Consider the following 26,835-nt stretch of genomic DNA (forward strand, 5'->3'; position numbering starts at 1 on the left):
TGAATTATTGAAGCACTCTAGTTCACATTTTTTTTTATATATCTCTTGCATGCAGTTACTCTCTTTTTCAACCACAACTTTAGTCCTTAACGAAAGCAAAAAGAAAAAAAATACTAATCTTGTGGAGGAGAAAAAAAAAAACAGTGAAGACAACAAGACAAGTATGATCTGAAAAGACTCGTACAAAAAAAACAGTGAAGACAAGTATGGTATGAGTAAGAAACTTCAAAATTGTTATGTTTGAAAACTGTTGTAGGTAACACCAAATTGGACATGGGACTTGACTGTTTGGTAGTTGGTGAAGCCTACGATCGTGTGAGCTGTCCTCAAGGCGTTGAATTTGCCTTTCTAATCGATACTTAAGTATAAATTTGGACCCCAAAACGAACCAGCAAAGACCCATACCACACACCACGACACCAATCTTTTTTATTATCAAAGGTATGGCGAAACTTGAAATTACCGAAACAACCCTCGTTCAACCTTCCCACCAACCACTCCCCAACGACCAAACACTCTCTCTCTCTCATCTCGACAACGATAACAACCTCCACGTCAGCTTCCGTTACCTCCGCGTCTACTCCTCCTCCTCTTCCACCGTCGCCGGAAAATCCCCATCCGCCGTCGTCTCCGCCTCTCTAGCCACAGCTCTCATTCACTATTACCCTCTCGCAGGATCTCTCCGTCGTTCTGCCTCCGATGATCGCTTTGAACTATACTGCACCGCTGGTCAAAGCGTGCCTATAGTCAACGCTACTGTTAACTGTCCGCTCGAGTCCGTTGGGTATTTGGATGGACCTGATCCGGGTTTCGTCGAGAGACTGGTACCGGATCCGACCCGGGAAGAGGGAATGGTTAATCCTTGTATACTCCAAGTCACGATGTTTCAGTGTGGTGGTTGGGTTTTAGGAGCGGCGATTCACCATGCGATATGCGACGGGTTAGGTGCGAGTCTGTTCTTTAACGTTATGGCGGAATTAGCTCGTGGAGCGACTAAGATCTCGATTGAACCTGTTTGGGACAGAGCACGTTTACTTGGTCCAAGGGAGAAACCTTGGGTTGGAGCTCCGGTTCGTGACTTCTTGAGCCTGGATAAGGACTTTGATCCGTACGGACAAGCCATTGGAGACGTTAAACGAGAGTGTTTCTTTGTGACGGACGAGTCTTTGGACCGGTTCAAGGCCCAGTTACTCGAGAAATCGGGTTTGAATTTCACTACATTTGAAGCTCTAGGTGCTTACATTTGGCGTGCCAAGTAAGTAAACACAATCGTTTTGAAATGTTTGTTTAATCAAAGTTCTTGAAAGGTTTGATCTGAAAACAAGAAAATTTTGAACTGTTCAGGGTAAGAGCTGCAAAGACTGGGGAAGACGAGAATGTGAAGTATGTGTATGCGATAAATATAAGAAGATTGATGAACCCACCTTTGCCTAAAGGCTACTGGGGAAACGGATGTGTGCCATTGTATGCTCAGATCAAAGCTGGAGAGCTCATAGAGCAACCAATTTGGAAAACAGCAGAGCTCATAAAACAGAGCAAATCCAATGCGAGGGATGAATATGTACGCTCCTTTATCGACTTCCAAGAGCTGCATCACAAAGATGGAATCAATGCCGGTTCAGGTAAAGAACATACAAGAACTTTTTTTTGGTTTTGGAAATTAAGGAAAACTCAAAACAAAGTTTAAGCTTTTTTCGGTTTCATGTTTGGATCATATAAAACAGGAGTGACTGGATTCACAGACTGGAGATACCTAGGGCATTCGACGATTGATTTCGGATGGGGAGGACCCGTGACGGTTTTGCCACTATCAAACAAGTTGCTTGGAAGCATGGAACCATGTTTCTTCTTGCCATATTCTGCTGATGCTGCAGCTGGAAGCAAGGACAGTGGATTTAAGGTTTTGGTGAACCTACGCGAATCTGCAATGCCTGAGTTTAAGGAGGCCATGGACAGGTTCCACAAAGGTGAAATTGCTCTGTCTTGATCACCAAAATAACGAACTCTATGTACGCACAGTAAAGCAGAAACAGAATCACAAAATCATCAACTATGTGTAAATTCCGGTTTCATCACTGAACAAATGTTTTTGAGCTCACTGTATTTGATTTGAAGAGCATGAATAAGAGAAGCATTACTATATGTGTAAAACACTCTTGACTCTTGAGGCAAAAAGTCTCATCTCCAATCAATCTTCTATGAATAGACCAAACCCAAAAGCATGATAAATCTGAGACTCTTATTCAAGTACCTACAATCAATCTTCTCTAGTCCAACTACGACCAATATTTTTAGATATCTTTCTTGCTTTCATCACCTCTCGGATCTTGCTCACATTGTCCCATCTATCATTAGAAGCGTATACATTGGATAATGCCAAATAAGCTCCAGGTCTTTTGTCAGCATTCAGTTTGAAAAGCTCACTGGCAGCTATGCTTGCAAGGTCAACATTACCATGCAAATTACAAGAACTGAGAAGAGCTGCCCAAACATCTGAATTATGCCTTTCCGGCATCGTCCTAACAAATTCAAAAGCTTTAGTCAATTCTCCAGCTCGTCCCATGAGATCAACCATGCAAGCATAGTGTTCCATCTTCGGTTTCAAGGAATAATCTCTCTGCATGCTCTCAAATATCTCATAACCTTTGTCGACTAAACCAGAATGTGAACAAGCAGAGAGAGCTCCAAGAAAGGTTACATAATTGGGTTCTATACTTAATTCCTTCATCCTAGTGAAGAGTTGGAGTGCTTCCTCAGGGTTTCCATTTTTTCCATATCCATCAATCATCGAAGTCCACGAAAACACGTTCTTCTCTTGCATCTGGTCAAAGACTCTTCTTGCATCATCTATCCCTCCGCATTTGGCATACATGTCTAACAAAGAGCTCCCCATTTTGATATGTGTATAGACTCCACTCTTCATAACCTGAGCGTGCACTTGCTGACCAAGTTCATGGGATGTCAAAACCGAACATGCCCCAATCACACTAGCAAAAGTTGAAATATTCGGATGGAAGCCAACTCGTTGCATAGAAACATACATGTCAACTGCTCTCTTAGCAGTCTCAGCTGATCTGCTGAAACCTTCCACCATAGCATTGTAAACTACAATATCCTTCACTTTAGTCGTATTAAAAACCTCTACCGCATCATCCACAAAACCTTGGTTCATGTAACCTGAGATCATTGATGTAGAGCAAACAACATTCTCATCTTTCATAGTTTCGAACACAGTCCTTGCACACTCCAGGTTCCCACTCTTCACATAAGCATCCACAAGTGCAGTAAACAACACATCATCTAACTCAACTTCAAACTTTATAATCCGGGCATGGACCAACTTGCATAAGCTACGCGGCAGTCTCATCACATTCGAGCCAAAGCTACTAGATGCCTTTAGAACCATTGAAAGCGTGTACCCATCTGCCTTTTCGCCAGAGTATGCCATCTTTTTAACTAGTAGAATAAATTCCTTCGTCAATCCATGCTTTAGGTACCCACTAATCAAATAGTTATACGCCGATAAAGTTGGTTTGGGTAATTCGTCGAACACTTGGCGTGCATAAGTCACGCAGCCGCATTTTAAATGGAGGATGAGTAGTTTGATGGATATGTTCAAATCTGGTAAAAACCCAGTTTTGATCATATCTGCGTGTATCTTCATCCCAGCTTTTGGAGACGGAGAATTGATGTGTTCTTGAAGAGCAGCCGCAATGCATCTCGCCGGTGACAGAGACGTAACGTCTTGTTTCGACGGGATTGTTGAGTAGTGATTCGACGGGAGAATTCGCCGTGATACTGACGTGAATCTGAAGATTCTCATGCTTACATAAAAAAAGCTTTGAATTTGTGATAAAGATTGAAACTTTCCGAGTCAATTATAGTAAACTCTGTTTCCATAATGACAAAGAAGAGAGAGATAGGTTGGTAGAAAAACGACAGCGTTTTTAAGACATTTGATGTAGTGATGTCCAAGTCAAAGTTTTCTAATACAAGCAATCTCATAAATGTTTGGTTATGTATTATAAACGAAGAGGGTCAGAGCATTGAGGTGTCATACAGATTCAGTCATTCCATGAACGCCAGCACTTAACATGGGGACTCCATTTGCTATTGACATGTGAGGTTTTGTAGAGTTTCCAATCACGAAGCACACGAGTGAGATCAAAGACCTTGGCAGGGATGTGGCGGCAGCAGTTGGCATGAACGGTTGTCACAGCGCTCATGTCAGAGCTGTCTTGGCAGAAACCGCTGAATTCGTTGGTGTTGAGGAAGTCAACGGTGAGGCCAAGCTGGTCGAAGTAGCCGGAGTCTAGGAGATTCTGGAGGACGTCTTGTTCCTTCATGCTAGTTGAGTTGAGCCTCATGTCGTACCACTTCTGGAAGAGGGAGATGGTCTTGTTGTTGGACCGGACGTGGTAGAATCCCGTGTTGATCAAGTGTCCTCCCACGCCATTACGGTCCACGCTTATTTGCATATCCAAGCTCTCGTTTAGCCGAGACAAGGGACTCCTCAGCCACATTACGTCCGTGTCCTGACATCATTGAGCAATTAATTTAAGTTTGTTTTGTTTTTCATATGTAACAAAATCGAGTAACGACCTTACGGTGAAAATAACATGGTAACCACGGCGAAGAACGTCTAGGAGCAAGCGAGTCCTTCGCCACATCATCTCAATAAAATCCTTTGACATGAATAGTTTCTCTTCCTCTAAGTCAACCCCATCGGTCTCCATCTTGTAGCAGTGAAGCCTCCTGAAACGGCACCGATCATAGGCAGTCTGATCCGCTGCCACTACCATCAGGTGGTCCAAAAGCGGCAGAGTCCCTTCTCCTTCCCAAAAGCTATCCAAAAACAGATCCAGCATCGACCTGCCTCTCCTGACATCCTCCACGTACGCTTTGTTCACCATCGTTATTATAACCGTCTTGTTGTTTCCTGCAGCTGCCCTAACCAGCGCCGCTTCTAGCTCATCCATCGGATACTCGGTGCTTCTCTGTTACCAATTAAAAAAATATTTCAATAATTCTTCCTCCTATGTATTTAGTCTACATTACAGTATATTTATAAATCCACTTACCAGAGAGTTGTTGGCATGGTTTTGAAGATTGAAGATATATAAAACACCGAAAAAGAGGAGAGCGACGGCAACGGCGAGACTGCCGGAGAAGTTATTGCAGAGAGGCATGTTTTTGGTTTATCTGATTAGTAGGAATTAGGAGACTCACGTCTTTGTTGTGTCATTATCCACTCTATCTCTCTCTCTCTCTTGATTTTGTACACAACAATTAACCTATATTTATCTATTTATTGTGACTTAAGAATCAACTTAACAATTATGTATTTAACTATTTCTCGGAATGTCCTAATTAACGTTCTTTAGGTTTCTTCTCGAATACGTCACAAAATCGTCTTATATTAATTAGGCTTTTGTGTTTTTTTGTTTTATGACGACGCACTTTATTTCTCTTTTCTTTAGATTCAATTGCTATGAACTAACGCCGGCTTAAACATTGACTACACTACTTACCAGATTTTGAGAATATATGGAAAATCAATGATGAGTTGCCAACAAAAAAAAAAGCAACAATATGTTTAAATTTAGGTTTAAGTGTAAATAATTTTATTAGTTTAGTTCAGATTTTATAAAAATTAGGGTAAAAAGAAAAGGAAAAAAATTGAATCTGGGTTGACATGGTGCAAATGCACTTTGAGTTATGATATTTGGATTATGATACAATCATATTTTATTTAATTAGTTGAGATTTGTTTTTTCCCCTTTTTATTATCTCCTCTTCAATTCCTTTTCTTTTTTAGATTTGCCAAAGATTTTTTCCTAACGAAAATATACTTTTTAAAACATATTAGATTATTAATATAATGTATTACGAAATTACTGTTTTTAGTTTCTTTGAATTAAACAGTAAAACGAGAATAATTATATTTTAGTATTAGTTTCTCGTAATCATTTTGACAATTTTAACCTTAACATAATGTGCATAGAGTAAACAACATAATATGTAACTAAAACTTTACAATATCTTATACATCAAGAAGCATAATAATTCCCCCATTAAGACTTTCAGAAATCAAGGCTGAAGTTTCAACCAAAAAGTGGATCCACAACGTACCTTTCTTTCACATCCTACGACTCACATCAATTGATGAACAGCTTACCGCCTACATCAATTGATTTCCCCAAAACACAAGTGAAATGATGAATTTAAGTTTCAAGAACAGGACATTTGGTGCAATGGTATGATTCTTGCTTTGGGACTCATCTTCTAGGAACTCATCTTCTGTGAATTATATTTCAAGTAGCTAGATAGGTGGTATAATTAAAAGGCAGAGCAAAAACCAATCTTGTTGTAACACACATATAAGTTGTTTTGTAATTACTTGTCAAAAGAGAAGCATGCAATGCTCCACTAGCTAGTTACGATTAACCTAAATACGATATGCAGTTAATAGATACTGGAGTTCTGTATACAAATAGTAATCTCACTATATGAACGAAAGAAGGTCAGAGCCTGGGGATATAGTGGGCGTCACTCCATGAACGCCCGCACTCAACATGGGGGCTCCACTTGCTGTTGACACGGGAGGCTTTGTAGCGTTTCCAATCACCAATAACAAGAGTGAGATCAGAGACCTTAGCAGAGATGTGGCGGCAACAGTTGGCGTGGACTGTGGTGACAACGCCCAAGTCAGGGCTGTCTTGGCAGAAGCCACTGAATTCGGTTGTGTTGAGGAAGCCAACGTTGAGGCCAAGCTGGTCAAAGAAGCCGGAGTCCAAGAGCTTCTTAAGGACGTCCTGTTCCTTCATGTCCGTCCACTCGAGCCTCATTTCGTACCATTTCTGGAAGAGGGAGATGGTCTTGTTGTTGGACCGGACGTGGTAGAATCCTGTGTTGATCAAGTGTCCTCCCGTGCCATTATTACTGTCCACGCTTATTTGCATATCCAAGTTTTCGTTGTTGCTTAATCGGGACAAAGGGCTCCTTAGCCACAACACGTCCGTATCCTGACATATGTACACACTATTTTAAAGCAACAAATCAAGTGTTTTGTTATATGTTCCAAAATCGAGGAACAGACGACCTTACCGTGAAAATAAGATGGTACCCGCGGCTGAGGACGTCTAGGAGCAAGCGAGTCCTTCGCCACATCATCTCAATGAAATCTTTTGACATGTATACTTTCTCTCCCTCCAAGTCTATCCCTTCGGTCTCCATCTTATAGCAGTGGAGCCTCTTGAAACGGCAACGATCGTAGGCCGTCTGATCCGCTGCCACCACCACTAGATGGTCTAGTAGCGGCAGAGTCCCCTCTCCTTCCCAAAAACTCTCCAAAAACAGATCCAACATCGTCCTCCCTCCTCCAACCTCCTTCACGTAGGCTTTGTTCACCATTGCTATTATCACCGTCTTGTTGTTTCGTGTCGCAGCCATGTCTAGCACGGCCTCTAGCTCGTCCACCGGATACGCTATCCTTCTCTGTCATCACTTCAATATTACAAATCTTCCTAGCTATAATTACTCTTACATTCCTATATTTCACGAATCAATTAACTTACCAGAGAGTCGACATAGTTTTGGAAATCGGAGATGGGATCAGAAACAGAACGTGATGAGAAGTAGATATATAGGGCGCCGGCAAAAAGAAGAGCAATGGCCATCGCGAGATTACCGGAGGAGTTATGGCCGGAAGACATGTTTTTGGTTTAATCGGATTATTAGGGTAGGAGATTCACCTATATTTCATGTGCCTTTTTCTCTTTAAATTAGCATACTACAATTTAAGTATTTAACCTATATTTATATAACGGATTTGGATGTAACACTCATACCAATTAAATGTAATACTCCTCTATATCATAATAGATAATGTTTTAAGATTTTCATATGAATTAAGAAAAATATTTCATATTTAACAATAAGTATATTATTTATTTATAATAAGATATTTTATAATTATTAACCAATACTATTTCATCAAATTTTAAAAAATTTCAAATTAAATAGCATTAATTGATGAAAATATACAGAAAATTATTTTTTGTGATACAAGAAAAAATACTAAAAAATCATCATACACAGAAAGTAGCCTCAATTTAATATGTAAAAACCTAATTCACGCTTTTAAGGATCCTTCCCGAGTACGTCACATACGAATCATCTTTCGTTCTAGGGTTTTTGGTGTTTACGTATTTCTAGTTTTAATGTCTCGCGATTATCATCATCACGCCCACGTAATATTCTATTTCCTTTAGAGAATCTTATAAATGTTATTTCAATATTTTCTTATATATCTTATTGGCTAAATTTCAGCTGACAATATTTTCCTTCATCCTGATCTATAAAAGATAAAATAAACATGCAGCAATTCAAGATTGTGGTTTCGTGTTATATTTCAACAAATATCTTAGTTTACAGACAATTTACTATAAGCCCACAAAGTCAACTAATAGTACTAGATATAAATAAATACTAGTAAAGCCGAACTTGTAGAGTAAATCCATTTCAATATCAAAGTTAGGCAACAGGAACTAAATATTCAATAGACTTCTATTTGAGTATTCTGTAGGACGTTTAACAAAAATAGGTAGTAACTTTGGTATGATCAAATCACATGTTTCAGAAATGTAACATACCTTTCCTTCCATGTTGCCCAATGGAGCGATCACGTCGCTGCAAATAAGTTTTCAGCATTCAGCAATTGAGCATTTATGATATACCAAATTTAAGCAGGACCATATTAGAAACGCCACTACTTGCTCTTAAACAATGAAATTATCATCTCATCAAACGAAGGACCAGATTGTTACCATTTTTAACAGAAAGAAATCAACGAGTTGGGCACGTAGTCTGGCCTTTCGGTCTACGACTTCAGCTACTGGTATTCTTGTAATAAATCTCGAGAGTAGTAAAGGAACTAGTCTTCAACTAGAAAACACATCCCTGCTGCAGCTTCAACTAGTAAACATGAGATAGTGTCAATACTTATACTAGCTCTGTAACACTAAATTCTCCGAAACCAAACTATAGCAACAAGGCAAGTATCAAACATAAATGTCAATGAAGAATTAAAAAAGTTTGTTAACTGATACAAACATAGGACTATTATTTTCAGAAACGGTAAGGAAAGGAAATGTCATCCCTGAAAACCATAAGAAACAGGGCATTTGGTATAGTGGGATGATTCTCGCTTAGGGTGCAAGAGGCCCCCGAGTTCAATTCTAGAAATGCCCCGTTAAATTTTTGTAAAAAGTTTTCTAAATGCCAGCTAACATTTCATCAACATTAAATTAAAGACAATCCACCTTCACTATTAAGCCCAAAAGTCAACTAATTGAACTAGATCTAAAACGTAATGTCTTTCTTCGATTATCTAAACAAGAGAAAATTCTAGTATCAGATTAAAATATAAAGATATAGAAAAGTTTAAACTTACTGCATGTTGGCAGCTTCTTCAAGAACAGGACCCTCAAAAGTAAACTTTCCTGTAAAAACAGAGTGAAGCATGATATCTCTTTTCCACAGGATCAAACAAGAACATGATTCAATGTAATTAAATTAAGAACAGGGCTCTAGTGGTATGATTCTCGCTTAGGGTGCGAGAGGTCGTCAGTTTAATTCTCAAAATGCACCCATGCCTTTTTGTAAAACATCTGTTCTAAATGCCAGCTTGCTTAGCATATCAAGATCCAATCCTAATTTTTTCACAGCTAACCTAACTGCAGACCATATATTACCCTTCCAGTTTAGCAAGAAGAGAACAAAAATACCTTAAAAAATTCATAATTAACTGCACAATGCAAAGAAAAAGAACTTACCGCGGTTTTACGTCCAATCTATGTCTTTTTAGCCAGTAAAATTCATACAGTCATGACAGACACATTTTGTAACCTGCCAAAGATTGAGCTGCAGAAACAGCATAAAAGCAATCAATGAAAGCAAAGGGAAGCAAATATTTTCGTAACGGAAAAACAGAATGCTAATAGAATGTGTTCATGTAACAATCTATAAAAACAGGGCATTTGGTCTAGTGGTATGATTCTCGCTTTGGGTGCGAGAGGTCCCGAGTTCGATTCTCGGAATGCCCCATTGACCTTTTTGAAACCATACATTGTAAGTTCCAGTCTAAATTCTTACATATAAATTTCTATTTTATCCCTCATTTCCCACAGATCACATTCAGCCTTTAAACTATGAGTCTTTACCTAAAACTTCAGCAATATTACTGGCGTAATGTCTTCTACAAAGTCAGTGAATAGCTAAGGATTTGACATAGCAACATGATCGATCAGTCAAATTATAAGGCAAACAAGATCACATGACTAATCAACTCTTCTAATGATTTCTCGTCGAAGAAACTAAGACAATTGGACCAATAAACTTCTGAAGATTTTCCATTCAATACAAACCAGCGTATCAAACAAAAATGCGTATGATCATCTCAATAGAATTTAATAGATCTAGGAACACTCTACTAAGACTAAAATTTGTATTTGTAAAAGTCAACTAAGAGAATGGGATCAAAATCTGACCAAATCTTCAACGTTTCAACTAAAATGCTTAACAAATGGGCATTTGGTCTAGTGGTATGATTCTCGCTTTGGGTGCGAGAGGTCCCGAGTTCGATTCTCGGAATGCCCCATTGACTTCTTTTAAGTAGATTGCTTATTTTATCTACTCTTAGTTCTACAGCAGATCATATTACCCTTGCATTTCAGTAAGAGAAGTGATAAATGTTAAGGAAAAGAAACTTACCGCTCTTTCACGTCCAACCAATATATCATTGAAACCAGTATCCTTCTATTATAAAGAACCATCATGTTTTCTGAGCAGCCAGATTTATAAAGAATGAGCTGCAGAAACAGAGAAAGAAATTTGATTACGAATCTACTTGAAAATCAAACGAAGCAACAAACCTCTGAAATAAAATAGAGAATGCTACTAGGAGGCATTACCTGAACAACATAATAAAAACAGGGCATTTGGTCTAGTGGTATGATTCTCGCTTTGGGTGCGAGAGGTCCCGAGTTCGATTCTCGGAATGCCCCTTTGACTTTTTTGAAGAAGATGATGATCCAAACACAACCAGAAATATGCTTAGAAAATCAGATCTTTATTTAGTCCTAGTTCTGTTGCATATGGTGATCCACGTAAGAACCATTATTGCCCTTTCATTTCAGCTAGAGAAATTACAAACCAAAGGCACCTTAAAGTTTCATTTTAAGTGCTTAATACAATGGAATCTAAGAGCATAGCGCTGTCACGTCCGCTCAGTAAACTCCATATAGGGGGAGGGCTGTCATCTTTTGTAGGCAGCCAGATTCAACTGGAGAAACAGCAAACGAATTGTTATTAAGAATTGACCACAAAAGCAAATGGAAGCAACAATTCTCTCAAATAATAAGAAAACAGGAGAGGTCCCGAGATCAATTCTCGGAACGCCCAACGTAGATGCAAGCTCATATATAACGTAAATGCAAGCTCATATATACTGCATATAAATTTTTCTTTGGCCCTGGTTTGTCACAGATCACATTCAGCATTTCAATGATAAATATCATTATTAAAACTTCACCAAGATTAATTTACGAATAATTACATGTAAAACTTTCAGTACTATTGCCAAACCTCAACAGATAGAACTAAAGAAGCTTTCATCTTAGATTTGCTAGACAAAAACAAGACACTACAATAACAGTTGTAAGCATCAGAACTAGAATAGATAAAAAAATACTAAACTAAAAATATCCAGACTCATCAAGTATGAAATTATCTGCAAAGGATTGTAAACATCAAACAAAATAGTTGAACTAAATTACATAAACAACAGGGCATTTGGTCTAGTGGTATGATTCTCGCTTTGGGTGCGAGAGGTCCCGAGTTCGATTCTCGGAATGCCCCCATTGACATTTTTTGGTTCCATTAAAAAATAAACTGAGATATGAATGATACATTTTGAATGCAGTCCAGCTAAAGAAATTATATAGGGATTCAGGAATTGGATTTTAGATAGCAGAAAGCCAAAAAAAGCTAGAGTACAACTCCAGTGGTATTCTCTAGGTTCTTAACAAAATTAGTTAATGAGTCAAATGCTAAGACAAACAAGATCATAAAGCCAATTGAAAAGTGTAGGACGAGAAAAAGACTATCCATACAGAAGAGTTTTGAATAATTGCGCCAACTTGTATCTCCATACAGGGAACAATACAAACCAGAAATCAACTTATGACGAAAATCCAAACAACATCATTGGATAGGAATTTCAATTTCATAGATTAGATCTAGGAACATCCTACTAAAATATTTATTTAGTGCAAGTCAACTAAGAGAACGAAATCAAAATATGACGAGTTCAATGCTTAAACTAGATTGATTAACAACAGGGCATTTGGTCTAGTGGTATGATTCTCGCTTTGGGTGCGAGAGGTCCCGAGTTCGATTCTCGGAATGCCCCCCCCCCCATTGACTTTTTTGGATGTCTATTTTAAATGCCAATTGATAACTATCATAGAACAAAACCTGGTTCTAATGCATGAGTCTCCCCTTCAATTTCTAACAATTTACAGATTAATACTTTTGGTATAAATAGCTGAATGCTACAAAGAGAATGAGAATTGCAATGCACCTTGTCTTTCACGTCCACGGGCTGATAAGTGCAGCAAGAAAACAGTTTCTAGATAGCGGATTAAACATAGAACGTCACTAGCTGAATGCTGCCAAAATAATTCAAGAGAGACCTGCAGGAAATGAAAAGAACACATCCAAAAAAAAGGGTATTTAAGATTCAAGAACAATTATGCATTAACTGATTTTTATCAACAACAGGGCATTTGGTCTAGTGGTATGATGATCTACTTAGTAGTAAACGTAGGCTCTAGTATAAGATACAGAAAATATATACGTTCGGCCCTAATATTAACCCATTGAACAGCTTACATTCTAAACAAAAGAGGAACTATAAAGCAGAATGAGCCAGCGAAAATGATATGAAAAGACAAGTACTTACCCCTTTTTGCCGCTGAATCACGGTAGCTGTAAGGTTCTCCAATCAGCCTGCGTAACATGTGGAACATATGACATAGCTGTGAGCCAAGAGAGCTGGTTCAGGACTTTCGTCGAACATGTGGTGGGCGTCTCTCGTGAAGGAGCATATCAACCAAAAAACGAACAACTAGATCCGATGATAACGTTCATATCTTCTCGGAACAACGACAAGATGAAGGCATAGCGATAACGAACAAGAGGATCGAGACATGCAAAAGATTTTATCAAATCCAATTTGTTAACATGTAACGTAACCAAAACACAAGAAACACGAATTTATCTCCCTCCTACTGTTTGGTTTGTACGAAAAAACTAGAATTGCTAAAATCTCGGTTAAACATGTTTAAATCGAACTAAACCCGGTCAAAAAATCTAATTCAGAGATATAACCAAAAAGTGCAAGTAAACCGATTTAGTTTCAATTTCCCTTTTCCAAACAACCCTAACTACACCGAACCAAATCAAAACCAATAATATCACATAAACCGAATAATTCAAAATTGGACACCTCTATGCTGACGAAATGAATATTGCCAAGCGTATAACAGTATGATTGTCAATAATTAATAATTTCCTTCATGTCTGTTTCAAAGCAAAGATAAAATACATAGATTTTGATTTGAATATTTTAGGTCAACCATTAACAAAATCTATAAATGGGGTAAAGGTGTCATATGAAAAGGAATAATACAAACGGGTTGGTGTGGTGGGTTAGAAGAATGTACATAACCACCTCCTCAACTACACACAAATCTGGTATTTATGGTTTAAGCCGAGCTAAACCATAGAGAGAAGCCACATACGTACATAAACTGCAACCACCACCACCACTCCACAAGAGAGGTTCACCAAACATGATCCGACCTTTATGACCAATTTGCACCATGCATGGGATCTTGGGCTAAGTAACATATATAAATATATGCTAATGCATTGGAGGGAGTTTTGTAGTATTCTTCGAAATCGTTCCAACATGTCTTGCAAAGGAGATATTGTCGTTGGTGTGGAGGAAGGATTGTTTCTTTTACCTTCAAACCTATTCAATGAACTCTTTCTTGATTGTATCGGTCCATTGCCACAGGTACTCTTTTAAAATATAATAACTCCATTCTTATAACATCATTTGTTATCATTCTTAATGTTAAGGATGTTATAAATGAATCAACCTGTGTTACATAATTGATAGAGGAAGAGAGGAGGTAGCTACCAAAATCGGAAGCCAAGAATGTGCTACACGTTGAACCACTATGGTTTCATGGACATGCAAAGTAAGGATGCAGGTGCAGCAAAAGTTAAGCCACGAGGCACTGGAGTGTTTCTTCCCGAGAGACCAGTGGGTAGCTTAGAAAAGAACCGACTCACGAAGAAGCCATGCCCTGTCACCTCCTCTCATTCTAGACAAGTCTTTCTTCCCAAGGAATGGGCTTATTAGCTAGTAATAAGCATTTAATTACTTTGTGTATATCTTATGCTATTACATAAGGGGCCTGTTCTTTTTTATGTCGCTCATCGAGCGATAGCGACCAAAGAAATAAGACAAAAACGAGATCGTAATTAATTAAACAGTCGCTGCAACTGGGAAAAGAGTCGCCGTTACTGTTGCGATGAACGACGGCAACTGTCGCTTGATAATCCAGCGACTCTATTTTTACCCCGCGACACTTTTTTCTCACTCTAGCGACTGGTCCGTCATCGTCGTTTTGCATCTACCGCTGTCGTTTTGCTTTGTTGATTGCAGTTTTCATCGTCGTTCTTCTCTGTCGCTGTCGCTACTCCAGCGATTAGTAAAAGAACAGGCCCAAGCTTATACAAATAAGTTTTAACTGTCCTTCTTTAGAGTTGGCACCTATAAAATAGTGTTGGGTATGGTTCCTCAATAATGCTTGTTTTCTTCCCTCTTTAAACAGAGTCGGACCAACGAAATCCGAGGCCCCATACACTCATAAAAAAATAATTTTTACATAATTTTAAAATATAAAGTTAAAAAAAATCAATTTTTATAATAATTCTTGTTTTAAAAACATATTACTGTAATATATTAAAAAAATTCACAGCAACTTAATTTTTAGGAAAAATAAATTTCAAAAACATTTTTTTATATTTTGACAAGATTTATTCCACAAATACATTGTTTACTTATATATATAAAACCAAAAAAAAAAAGAGTGGGGCCCTTTAAGGTGGAGGCCCATTCAAATGTTTCAAAATACTGTGTTGAAGTCCGGCTCTATCTCTAAACCGAGCTACTTAAGAACCTGAAGAATGCCGCATAATAGACTTTTTCTGTATATAAGTATGCCACCCGGCCCATGCCACAATCTAGTGAAGCAAGGAATTAGGGCATGAAAATGTATGGGGCATATTTTAGTGAAAAAATTAAGGCCTTTTGTATTTGAAAAAAAATTTCTAAGCTTTTTTATAATTTTTTTTTGTTGGGATTTCTTTTCACCATCTTTATGGGCATGAAGCCTATTAATAAAATGTTACTTAGTGAAAAAAAAAAAAAATGTTACTTAAATATTTTGTTAATAACATTTTTTTTTTGTTTGGTAAATTTTTTTTTTTTTAATAAAAACCCTAAACTTCAATGAAGACTTCTTTGAAGCAACGTCAAAATGCTGGATTTTGATTTAAAAGTTTTTAGACTTATATGCTTCTTTTTTTTTTTTGACTTATATAGCTTTAGTCTTTTAAATATGTAGACTGGTGTTGGATTAGTAAATAATGATGAATCTATGACTATGATTACTATTATTATACTTGTTTTGTGATTGTGTGAATTCAAATTTGATGATTGTTGCTTCTTGTCGGTATTCGTAAGCCTTCTTTTTGATTTTGCAGGCAAAACTGTAAAAAAAACCATATTTAAAAATTAGATTTTGTTTTTTACTTTTTTTTTTCCTCATTTTACAAACATATTGTTCTTCAGTTTAAGTATGGTTATATTTTTTTATTTTTGCTAAATAAAGTATGGTTATTTATATCATTATTATTTATGAGTTTGCAAAAAGAAAAATTTATAGGGCATAATTTTTTTTGTTTTTGCGTTGGGCATTAAAAAATGCCAGCACTGAGTATGTGGTTCAGGAGCAATCGGTTCGCCAACAAATGTAGTTGATAATTGCACCGTCATCGTCAAGTTTAAAGATCAACTGCTGAAACCTAACTAAGGGAACTGCTGTAACACCAAAGTTTGGCTTCCACATCTAATAACTTTGATCTCTTCAAATAGAAAACACACCTCCCATCTGCAGATTCAACCAGAAAACATGAGACAAAAAACTTATACTAGATTCTCCAAAACTGAACGACAACAATTAGACAAAAACTAATCTCAATGAAAAACAAAAATTTCTGCAGGAATTTGAGAATCAAGAACTGGCCAAGCAACAAAAGTGAAACCTTTTAAATGTTCTACAAAAGCACAGGCGTTTATCTGGTTGAAACAGCTACCTGTAGCCTGATACTAGAAATTTACTATTACGCACTGAAGACAACATAAAGAACTAGATCAAAAGTGTAGCTATTTTTGTAGATTTCTCAACAAGAAAACATTTTAATAAGATACAAGAACCAAATGTAGAATAGTTGAAACTTATATTTAACCGTACTTTGCCACAACATATACGATGGAGTGAACACCCATTTATCCCATCAGATTGCAACCAGAGGAACTACAATAGGATAACCTACATTAGATTCTGATAAGAGAAAAAACTTCTATCTAGAACTATTTAGAATTGCAATCTAAAGGGAGAGTTAAATTCAGCAGAGAACATCTAGCACAAAGCCTCCAGACTAAGTACCAAGTACTAACTGGTGAAATTAATTAGAAGAAACTATATGTGCATCTGATACGGCAGATCTAAACAGATCCTAACATCAGGGTGTCCACTCTTACTACAGATCCTAATGCCAACAGCTTGTACTAGATATAATGCTTGAAACGGATATACATAAACAACAGGGCATTTGGTCTAGTGGTATGATTCTCGCTTTGGGTGCGAGAGGTCCCGAGTTCGATTCTCGGAATGCCCCTTTGTCTTTTTGTGAGACAGATGTTCTAAATGCCAGCTAACATTTGATCAATATTGAATTACAGACACCTTTACTATTAAGACCTCAAAGTCAACTATAAGATCTAAAACGTGATTTCTTTCTTGGATTCAGACGAACAAGAAAACATTCTAACGTCAGATTCAAATATAAATTAAAGAACACTGTGAACTTACAGCATGTTGCCAGCTTCATCACGAATAGTACACTCAAAAGGTCAACCCCAAGAATAATATTCCTGTAAGAACCAAGTGAAGCATGAGTTCTCTTTTGCCCCATTGACTTTTTTCGAAACCATAAGTTGTAAGTTCCAGTTCAGAACTCTTGCATATAAATCTTTATTCGGTGCCTGAATTGTCACAGTTCAAGTTCACATTCAGGATTTCAACTACGTGCATTTACCTAAAACTTCACCAAATATAACTGACGTATTATCTACAGAAACAGTCAATAACTAAAGGTATAGCAGCATGATCAAGCCAAATGTAAAGACAAGATCAAAATGAATTGAATTACTGGAAAGTTTTTAAATATGGAGGAAATGAGGACTAATTTTTCTAATGGTTTTTGGCAGAAGAGTTTTGATCTAGGAATATCATTGGAATACAAATATAAGTCAATGGCATACGGCTCTTCTCTGATTCTCATCATGCATATGTTTTCCAAGCAGTAATACTTGAGCGGATATAAAACACATATAGCTGAAGTAAGTTCGATATCAGGAAGTGAGGAAGCTTACAAAACATTCAGAAGGGTACAGCAAGCAGAGTTTCCACTTTCCACTCCTGCACTATTTGGTGTTGGATTTAAAGCTCCTTCGTACCAATACATTCCTATTGACGGAATTACTCACAGGAGATGCTGCCTTGTAAAGTGCATACAACAACGTTCCCTTAGAAGTTAGAAATAGAAAAACATGTGCTTCTCTCACTTCACAAAAAGAAAACAAAGCTCCACGTAAAGTACAGAACCATCGGCTTAGAACCTAAAACAACAACAAAAGAGCATGCTTTTACGGCATTAGCACAAGTCTTCCTATAGAATATTCAGATTGTAAAAGAGATAGTGCTTACGTAAATATATGATTCTCAATAGGTAATATATTGGAAAGACCTTAACTCCCAGCAACAATCAAAAAGCATAACGTAATTGTTACAATTTGTACTGCAGTTTCCTTTAAAGAAAGTCTACAAGACCACAAAATTATTTGAACTAGATTGCATAAACAACAGGGCATTTGGTCTAGTGGTATGATTCTCGCTTTGGGTGCGGGGAATGCCCCTTTGACTTTTTGTAAAACCAATGTTCTAAATGCCAGCTCAGACTTATTGCATACACACTTTTGATAGCTCCCGAATATTTCACAGATCACATTCATCATGTCAACGATGTGTCTATACCTAAAACACTAACTTACAAACAATCCACCAGAAAGTCAACTGATAAAATTTCATATGGTCAGTAACATCTTCAAGCATCAGATATAAAATAGATTGGATCTAAGCCAAGAAGAGCAGAGAAACTGTTTGAATCATATTGCATAAAGGGCATTTGCTCTAGTGGTATGATTCTCGCTTAATCTTAATCTTAAGAATGCCCCCGTTAACTCTTTTTTATAGTAGATAATCTAAATTCAAGCAGAAAACTGCTTAGATAATCAAATCTTTACTTAGTCCTAGTTCTATCGCAGTCAGATACAAGTAAGAAGTAAGAACAATATATTACCCTTTCACTTCAGTAAGAAAATTTAGAAGGTGTGTATTGCAAAGGAAAAGAAGAACATACCGCGTTTCACATACAAAGCTGTTTCATCAGTAACCTTCATATAGAAAGGACTATCAACTATTGTAAGCAGCCAGATTTACCAAGAATGAACTGCATAAGCAGAAAAAAAAATTCGATTCAGTTTCTACTGGAAAAGCATGTAAAGAAAAGAGAGAATGCTAACAGGAGGCATTAACCGAACAATCTATAGAAACAGGGCATTTGGTCTAGTGGTATGATTCTCGCTTTGGGTGCGAGAGGTCCCGAGTTCGATTCTCGGAATGCCCCCGTTGACTTTTTGTAAACCATATAATCTAAATGCCACCCTAACAATGCTAAAAACCAATATTTATTTAATCCAAAAAATTTAACAGGTCTTGTTCAACAACTGAAGACTATATGTTCTCCTTTTATTTAAGCGAGAAAATTTAAAAACCCAAACCGCCATAGAGTTTCATTATTTTGTGCATTATCATATGCATAATGCAAACAAAAAGAAAATCATACCGCTGTTTCGTGTCCAATCTCTGAACTTTACATGGTGAAAAGTAGGCATGCGATAATTATCTGAACCGAGAATTCCGAACCGAACCGAACCGAAATTCTCGGTTTTCAGGTTGGCTTCAGTGAAGAGAGCTGAACCGATCGGCAGCTTCATAAATTAAGTTCGGTTATCGTTTCGGTTCAATTCGGTTCATCATATCCGAATGGTTAACCGAAAGATATGAATCACTTCACCATCTTTCTCAGCCGACATCGTCATCTTCACCATCATCATTCTCAAGATCTGTTTTCCACAATTGTGGTCGAGCCGCCGGCGTCTCTGCATTTTTAACCTAGTTTTAATATGTAGAGAAAAAAGAAAATACATATAAGTGTATATATATAATATAAAAACCTTAAAAAGGAGAAAAAGCCTAAAGAAAGTGGCCCATTTAATTTCTACTGATTTAATTAGGGGAAAAAAACAATATTTGGGTTACACGAAACAAAGACCCAGTTTATTTCAAACCCATTTAGAATACAAACCCTAAAAGCACATAAAGTATCCCCATTTTCTTTGCTTTTCTGTTCGGCGCCCCTCTTCTTCATTCCTACTACTCTTATCTGTTCTTTTTCTAAGTTTTCTTCTTTTTTCTTCTCATATCTTCTCTTTAGATTATAATTCTTCTTCTACTTGATTATTCTATGTTCCGCAGAGCATAATGGCTCATGAATCGTGACTTTGGTGGTGACTGGTTCTCCCGCTACCTCCCGCAAACACTGCGTTTGCAGGTGGTAGCGGTTGCTAGCGATTGGAACCAATCACACAAATCGCTCCCAATCGCTCCAAATCGCTTCCAATCGCTTCAAATCTCCCGCAAGCGTTTGCGGTTGCGGGCGATTGCAATTGAATTTTTTTTTTTTTTTTTTTGTAAATAACTTAAAAGAAATCAATGATAATGAATTTTTTTTTGTTATATTTTCAATCTATCCATTTTACTCATTAAAGAAGGAAAAAAATGAAATACGAATATGATTGCAGAGATGATAAAATAAACAATTAGAATTAAATAATATTCCAATTAATAATAATCCAAAAAACTTGATGTAAATTTAATAGCACATCGTACATAAGTTCAAAAAAATCTAAATAAATATAATATTTTATCAGAAATTTAAGAAAATAAGATTAATTGTAAAAAATATTAAAACAAATCACCAGTGACTCATTTCAACTCTCACATGACTATTCCTACCGATGAAACTACTGAGCCAAGATCTAAGAGAAAAGAGAAAAGATCTACAATCTAAAGCATATGTTTTGTCATTTATCAAATTATTTGATTAAATTTTTAGTGAAAAGCCAAATGCATAAAGGAATAAGTATTTCAATATGAAATTTATTTGTTTTTTGAATAATTATTTTAGTATCTTTTTAATAAATTTTAATTATAAATCAAGTTTAATAAAAAAATAGGTGTTTTTAAAATTTATATATTATATATCACATGTATTATGTTTCAACCGCTTTTGCACCCGCTGATCAACCAGTCGTAAACCTCCCGCAAACGCACCAATTTTAAACCGCTAAACCAGTCGTTCAAAACGCTTAATAACGCTTGAAACCGCAATCGTCCACTTCCGCAATCTCCCGCAACCGCAACCGCAACCGCAGCGTTTGAACCAGTCAGGCCCTTTATCTGCTTTTTTCATGGCCATGGAATACAACGACTTTCACTATCGAAAAAAAAAAACGATTTTCACCAAAACTCAAAGATTTTCGGTTAGTTTCGGTGAAACCAAAATTAACCGAAACCGAACCGACTCGAACCGTAATCTTGTTCGATTATTTTTGGTAGAGTTTTCGATTTCCGATTAAACCGAAATCCGAAAAACCGAACCGAATTGATCCGAACAAACCGAAGTCGCAGGCCTAGAAAAGCATCACGTTTGTTAAGCTGCCAGATTTATCAAGAATGGGCTGCAGAAAAAGCTCACGAGTCGTGATTAAACATATAATGGAAAAACAAAGAAACGCAACACTAATCTTTAAAATTGGTTTACATAGTCAAAGAAGTAAATCAGATACTTAGCACCAATGTTCTCTTTCCTAAGATCTCCAGTTCTCATCCTGAACATATACTTTTCAAGAACTGATGATTCAGAGGAGCTAACAACATAACTACAACAGAACTGGATTATGACATGGAAACAAGAACATTACAGAACATTTCCAAGGGTGCATCAAACACATCTTCCACTTCTGCGGCATTTTGTATGCTAAAGGTTGTATTCAATGCTCTGATTCATATTAACAAGAGGGCATTGTCTAGTGGTATGATTCTCGCTTTGGGTGCGAGAGGTCCCGAGTTAGATTCTCGGAATGCCCCATTGGCTTTTTTTAATAGAGGGTCTGATATTCCAGCAGAAAACTGAATCAAATATCAGAATTTTTACTGAGTCCTAGATGTTTTTTGCAAATCTTCTTCCAGGTAAGGATCATATATTACCCTTTCATTTTAGCAAGAAAAAAAAATAAAAACGAAAGGCCAATAAAGTTTCATTTTTAAGTGCTTAATGAAATGGAATATAAGAGCATACTGATATCACTTCCGATCAATAGATATTTTACCTAGTAAACTTCATACAGGGAGGACCATCATCTTGTAAGCTGCCGGATTCACAGAGAACAAGCTGCAGAAACAGCAGAATCAAACACAAAAGCAAAGTGAAACAACAAGTCTCTCAACGAAAAAAGAAAAAATAATAATGATGCAAATGGTAATCATTAACTAAACAACATAAGAAACAGGGAATTTAGTCTAGTGGTTTGTTTGTAGCTTTGGGTAAGAGAGGTCACGAGTTTGATTCTAGGAATACCCCTTTGCCTTTTCATAAAAAAAAATGTTCTAGATGCTAGCTCAGACTTATGATATATATACTCGTATTTGCTATGGATTTTTCAAAGATCATCACATAAATCATTTGAACAATGTTGATTAACCTAAATCTCTACCAAACATCGATTCACACACAATTACCAAAAAAACCAACTGATAGTTTATTAGTAACAGCTCAAGGATCAGAAATCAAATAGACTGAATCTAAGCCAACAATAAGTTTCCAGATTCATCAAGCAAAGTCCCTTCAGTAGGACAAGTATTTGGTTTAAATTGACAGTGAAAAACTCATTCCTTCTTCAACATTAACCAGCACGCATGAACCGAATCACATCAACAACAGAGCAATTTAGACAATTCAAGGGTATAAAATTCTTGTTTTGGATGCGAGAGGTCAGAGATTCCTATTCTATGAATTGCCTTTAAACTGAGTCTTAAGCATAAGGTCTACTATCCAGATCGAAATTATAGGCTACAGAGACATCCCTCGTTCACTTTAACCTAGGAGAGGCGAAAACTAAGCAGCACAAATAAATATAACATTCATAGCGAAAAAAAAACCTACAAAAGCAGTGAAAGAGCAATACGTACCCAATTAAGTAGAAGAAACAGATCATCCCACACTGATTCTCCAAACTCCGCGAAACCTGACGCCAAATACGAAATTCATCCCACATCTCAGATACACACTCAAGAAGGAAAAATTTGGTTTACTAATTTCGTCGAACAAGTGGTGAGCGTACCTCGTGATTCAGCATATCCGACAGGATGACGAGCAATCCGATCAAATGAATACGACGCTCAAATCTTTGCTATATATATCTGGTTTAACTAAACCGAAACTGCATCAAAATTAATTAATTCAATCCGGTTTAACTAAACCGAAGCTGCGTCAAAATAAATAATTCAATCCGGTTTAACTTAACCGAAGCTGCGTCAAAACAACGGAACCAACCAAATTAGAATATAAATAAAGTAATAAACCCCAAGAAGAACGCTTCTCAATAGCCTCGTCGACTTAGCTTCGCGATGGTGGTAACGATGGCTGCTTCTTCTTCCTTTCTTCATCGAATCTGCTATCTCCTTCTTCTTACCGTCTCTCTCCTATCGTCAGACGCGGCGGCGATCAAAAGTATTAGTCCCGGAGAGCCAACTCTGGATGTTAGCCTTACTCCGTGTGAGCGAATCCAAGTCTCCGGCTATCCGAGAACCAAACTAGGCAAATATGCTAACTCTATTAGAGTAAACTTGCTTCCAATCCCAGAAAAGCTACACAGCAAAGTCCAAGTTTGTGTTCACCGGAACGCTACACTTAGAATGTGCCACTGTGAGAAACCTAATTGGAAAAATCTCCCGAAAGGGATCTGGAGCAGCTCTGTAATGTCTCCGTATGGTAAACAATACGTTGATGTGAGATTCACTGGTAGTGGATATGAATCGTCTGGTGGTTCAATGGTCACCATCACCGTTACAGAGGATTTTCAAAAATGGCGAATCTTTTGTCTTGTGGCTGGACTCGTTGTGATCTTGTTAGCACCAGTTGTTAGTAGCTGGCTACCTTTTTACTATACGAGTTCTATGGCGGTTGGTGTGTTTCTAGTACTTTTGATCATTATCTTCCAGGTTATGAGGTTACTGCCTACTGGGAGGAAGAATGTTATGTATCTTGCGTTTTATGGATCTGTGGTTGGTGCTGGATCTTTTATTCTGCATCAATTCTCAATGATGGTGAACGTGATTCTTGTTAATTTCGGGTTGAGTGAGGATATGTATAACCCGGTTGCTATTCTTGTGCTTGTGGGGATAGTTATAACTGGAGCTGCTTTTGGATTCTGGACTGTGAGGAGATTTGTGGTTTCGAAAAACGGAGGAGGTGTGGATGCTAGTGTTGCTCAGTTTGTGAAATGGGCGATGCGTTCTGTTGCTGCTACCTTTATTTTACAGAGCAGTCTTGATATCCCTTTGGCGATGGGAGCGTTCGTTTCTTCTTGCTTGATCGGTGTTGTTGTCAGCAAAGCGAAAAGCACTGTAGTTCAAAGTCTTTGGCTTTCTTCGGCTGATGCTGGTGGTGAGAGACGTCCGATTCATGGGAAAGCTGAGTTCCTTAGTCGCCCTGGAGGTGGATTGTGGAAGAGTGGTAGGACTGTACCTTCATCTTCTGGCTCTCCTTCTTATGGTATGATGATCTCACCGTCTTCAGTTAACTGGAGAACACCGATCAGAAATCAGGAGTACTATTCTACATACCACAGGACGCCAAACCGGAAGAAGATGTCGAAGAGAGAGTATGACGAGTTGACACAAGAGACGACAAGGGAAGCAATGGCGGGACTTGCAGCTTCTCCAGGATTCAGTGATTGGTTAGTTGAGCATGCTGACAGAATCAAGCTGCTTCCAACTGATAGCTATGATGACGAATTGGAAGCGGATCAGAATCAACCGGTGAACAATCCTGGACAGGTCTTTTCTGGTAGAGAATTAAAACCTTCGAGGCAACTCTTGACTACTTTGCACGACACATACTGCTTATTATTTAACTTGGCATGAATCAGAACGTTGTAAGGGTTTTATAGCATTCAATGAGTTTAGGGGATAGGTTAGGGTTAGGTTTAGAATCAATCTTTGTACAATCACAGTTTTCCAATTTTAAGCAGCTCACATTTAATTATGTAATTGTTTAGTGATGAAATTTGGTCCTTTTGTTTCTCCAATAATTGTTGAAAGTGAAACTGTTCTTTTAGAGATCGAGAACCAAAGTTGTACTATTAATCTTTCAATGATTTTCATTCAATGCTATAATTTATAAACCAAGAAAATTCCCAAAATTTTTGCTTGGACACAGCTGCAGAGTGCACACACAAGTACGCAGCCAATGACAACCAAAACCATGTAGAAGCTAAACCGAATGTTAAGAAAATGAGAGAATCTGATTACTTTCTGTACATTTGAAAACAGTGATATCAACTAGATTGTTACAGCATGTTAAGGCTCAAAAGGGAAAGTTTTGCTTCCAAATTTAATAAGAGTATTACATGAACAGAACAGTGTCTACATTGGAAGGGGGGGATAAGCTGTTCTCCAAAGCCATTACAATAAAATCTGTTCCATAACCAGGAAACTCACACACACAAGTAAAAGACTAATCTAGGTGATGAAGAAAAAGGAGACGCCTCGAGATGATCGTCCAACAAACAGAGAGATTCGGTAGTAAGAAGTGTCTCGAATTCTTGCTCATCTTCAGGCAGAAGCAGACTCGTCAGTCGTCAAGAGAACCATGCTCAGGAAAATCTCATTCACAAGGCATACCATTAAGGGTATTTCAACTTACGGCTCTTCTCTGATTCTCACCCTGCATATGTTTTCCAAGCAGTAATACTTGAGAGGATGTAAAACACATATAGCTGAAGTAAGTTCGATATCAGAAAGTGAGGAAGCTTACAAAACATTCAAAAGGGTACATCAAGCAAAGTTTCCACTTTCCACTCCTGCACTATTTGGTGTTGGATTTAAAGCTCCTTCGTACCAATACATTCCTATTGACGGAATTACTCACAGGAGATGCTGCCTTGTAAAGTGCATACAACAACGTTCCCTTAGAAGTTAGAAATAGAAAAACATGTGCTTCTCTCACTTCACAAAAAGAAAACAAGGCTCCGCGTAAAGTAGAGAACCATCGGCTTAGAACCTAAAACAACAACAAAAGAGTATGCTTTTACGGCCTTAGCACAAGTCTTCCTAGAGAATATTCAGATTGTAAAAGAGATAGTGCTTAAGTAAATATATGATTTTCAATAGGTAATATAGAGGAAAGACCTCAACTCCCAGCAACAATCAAAAACCATAACGTAATTGTTACAATTTGTACTGCAGTTTCCTTTAAAGAAAGTCCACAAGACCACAAAAATTATTTGAACTAGATTGCATAAACAACAGGGCATTTGGTCTAGTGGTATGATTCTCGCTTTGGGTGCGAGAGGTCCCGAATTCGATTCTCGGAATGCCCCTTTGACTTTTTTGTAAAACCAATGTTCTAAATGGCAGCTCAGACTTATTGCATACAAACTTTTATTTGCTTCCGGATATTTCACAGATCACATTCATCATGTCAACGATGTGTCTATACCTAAAACTCCACCAACACTAACTTACAAACAATCCACCGGGAAGTCAACTGATAAAATTTCATATGGTTCATTAACATCTTCAAGCATCAGATATAAAATAGATTGGATCTAAGCCAATCGTTAATCTTAAGAATAGAAGAGCAGAAAAACTGTTTGAATCATATTGCATAAACAAGAGGGCATTTGCTCTAGTGGTATGATTCTCGCTTAATCTTAATCTTAAGGATGCCCCCATTGACTCTTTTTTATAGTAGATAATCTAAATTCAAGCAGAGAACTGCTTAGATAATCAAATATTTACTTAGTCCAGTCTAAATTCTTACATATAAACCTTTCAACTATGAGTATATACCTAAAACTTCAGCAATCATACGGGCGTAATGTCTACAGAGTCAGTCAATAGAGTCTGTCAATAGCCTAAGCATTTGATATAGCAACATCATCAG

The 26,835-nt window shown here is 37.4% G+C and overlaps 6 protein-coding genes, 3 long non-coding RNA genes and 1 pseudogene across 13 annotated transcripts in view; 3 read left to right on the forward strand and 7 right to left on the reverse strand.

Moving 5' to 3' along the window:
* LOC104741478 (spermidine coumaroyl-CoA acyltransferase-like) lies at positions 224-2,140 on the forward strand. The gene is made up of 3 exons (XM_010462358.2): positions 224-1,255; positions 1,345-1,622; positions 1,725-2,140. Exons 1-3 carry the CDS (start codon positions 444-446, stop codon positions 1,985-1,987), a joined length of 1,353 nt encoding a protein of 450 aa, XP_010460660.1. The 5' UTR covers positions 224-443; the 3' UTR covers positions 1,988-2,140.
* LOC104741479 (pentatricopeptide repeat-containing protein At1g28690, mitochondrial) lies at positions 2,128-3,843 on the reverse strand. The gene has a single exon (XM_010462359.2). The coding sequence runs from the start codon at positions 3,821-3,823 to the stop codon at positions 2,258-2,260; it is 1,566 nt and encodes a 521-aa protein (XP_010460661.1). The 5' UTR covers positions 3,824-3,843; the 3' UTR covers positions 2,128-2,257.
* LOC104741480 (uncharacterized protein At1g28695-like) lies at positions 3,856-5,356 on the reverse strand. The gene is made up of 3 exons (XM_010462360.2): positions 5,082-5,356; positions 4,608-4,997; positions 3,856-4,535 (listed from the first exon to the last, which is right to left on the reverse strand). The coding sequence occupies exons 1-3, from the start codon at positions 5,187-5,189 to the stop codon at positions 4,065-4,067; spliced, it is 969 nt and encodes a 322-aa protein (XP_010460662.1). The 5' UTR covers positions 5,190-5,356; the 3' UTR covers positions 3,856-4,064.
* On the reverse strand, positions 6,354-7,921 carry LOC109124882 (uncharacterized protein At1g28695-like). The gene is made up of 3 exons (XM_019235216.1): positions 7,578-7,921; positions 7,108-7,497; positions 6,354-7,025 (listed from the first exon to the last, which is right to left on the reverse strand). Exons 1-3 carry the CDS (start codon positions 7,713-7,715, stop codon positions 6,525-6,527), a joined length of 1,029 nt encoding a protein of 342 aa, XP_019090761.1. The 5' UTR covers positions 7,716-7,921; the 3' UTR covers positions 6,354-6,524.
* On the reverse strand, positions 8,065-11,009 carry LOC104741481. The gene is made up of 6 exons (XR_002034999.1): positions 10,974-11,009; positions 10,774-10,871; positions 9,837-9,924; positions 9,455-9,503; positions 8,829-8,976; positions 8,065-8,691 (listed from the first exon to the last, which is right to left on the reverse strand). It is a non-coding gene; the product is annotated as an uncharacterized LOC104741481 (long non-coding RNA).
* On the reverse strand, positions 11,020-13,489 carry LOC104741482. The gene is made up of 3 exons (XR_760323.2): positions 13,025-13,489; positions 12,644-12,755; positions 11,020-11,344 (listed from the first exon to the last, which is right to left on the reverse strand). It is a non-coding gene; the product is annotated as an uncharacterized LOC104741482 (long non-coding RNA).
* LOC104741483 lies at positions 13,883-14,959 on the forward strand. The gene is made up of 2 exons (XM_010462363.1): positions 13,883-14,143; positions 14,249-14,959. Exons 1-2 carry the CDS (start codon positions 13,931-13,933, stop codon positions 14,492-14,494), a joined length of 459 nt encoding a protein of 152 aa, XP_010460665.1. The 5' UTR covers positions 13,883-13,930; the 3' UTR covers positions 14,495-14,959.
* LOC104741484 lies at positions 15,977-23,055 on the reverse strand. 2 transcript variants are annotated; one of them, XR_002035234.1, is made up of 8 exons: positions 23,009-23,055; positions 22,857-22,912; positions 21,998-22,059; positions 18,904-18,993; positions 17,858-18,103; positions 17,295-17,356; positions 16,674-16,736; positions 15,977-16,310 (listed from the first exon to the last, which is right to left on the reverse strand). It is a non-coding gene; the product is annotated as an uncharacterized LOC104741484 (long non-coding RNA). The 2 variants fall into 2 exon arrangements; XR_002035233.1 differs by lacking the exon at positions 16,674-16,736 and having other exon boundaries at positions 15,981-16,310.
* On the forward strand, positions 23,266-24,963 carry LOC104741486 (annotated as a pseudogene).
* Positions 25,248-26,835, reverse strand: part of LOC104741487 (nudix hydrolase 15, mitochondrial-like) — a 5,074-nt gene continuing 3,486 nt past the window's right edge. For 3 of the 4 annotated variants that reach the window (XM_010462366.2, XM_010462364.2, XM_019236187.1), the window contains 2 exons: positions 25,705-25,950; positions 25,248-25,614 (listed from right to left, as the gene is read on the reverse strand). The gene's annotated coding sequence lies outside the window, so the exon portion shown is untranslated. The remainder of the gene's footprint in view (positions 25,615-25,704; positions 25,951-26,835) is intronic. The other variant, XM_010462365.2, reaches the window with a different exon arrangement.

The sequence above is a fragment of the Camelina sativa genome, chromosome 14 (genome assembly GCF_000633955.1).
Source record: "Camelina sativa cultivar DH55 chromosome 14, Cs, whole genome shotgun sequence".
Taxonomy (NCBI): Eukaryota; Viridiplantae; Streptophyta; class Magnoliopsida; order Brassicales; family Brassicaceae; genus Camelina; species Camelina sativa.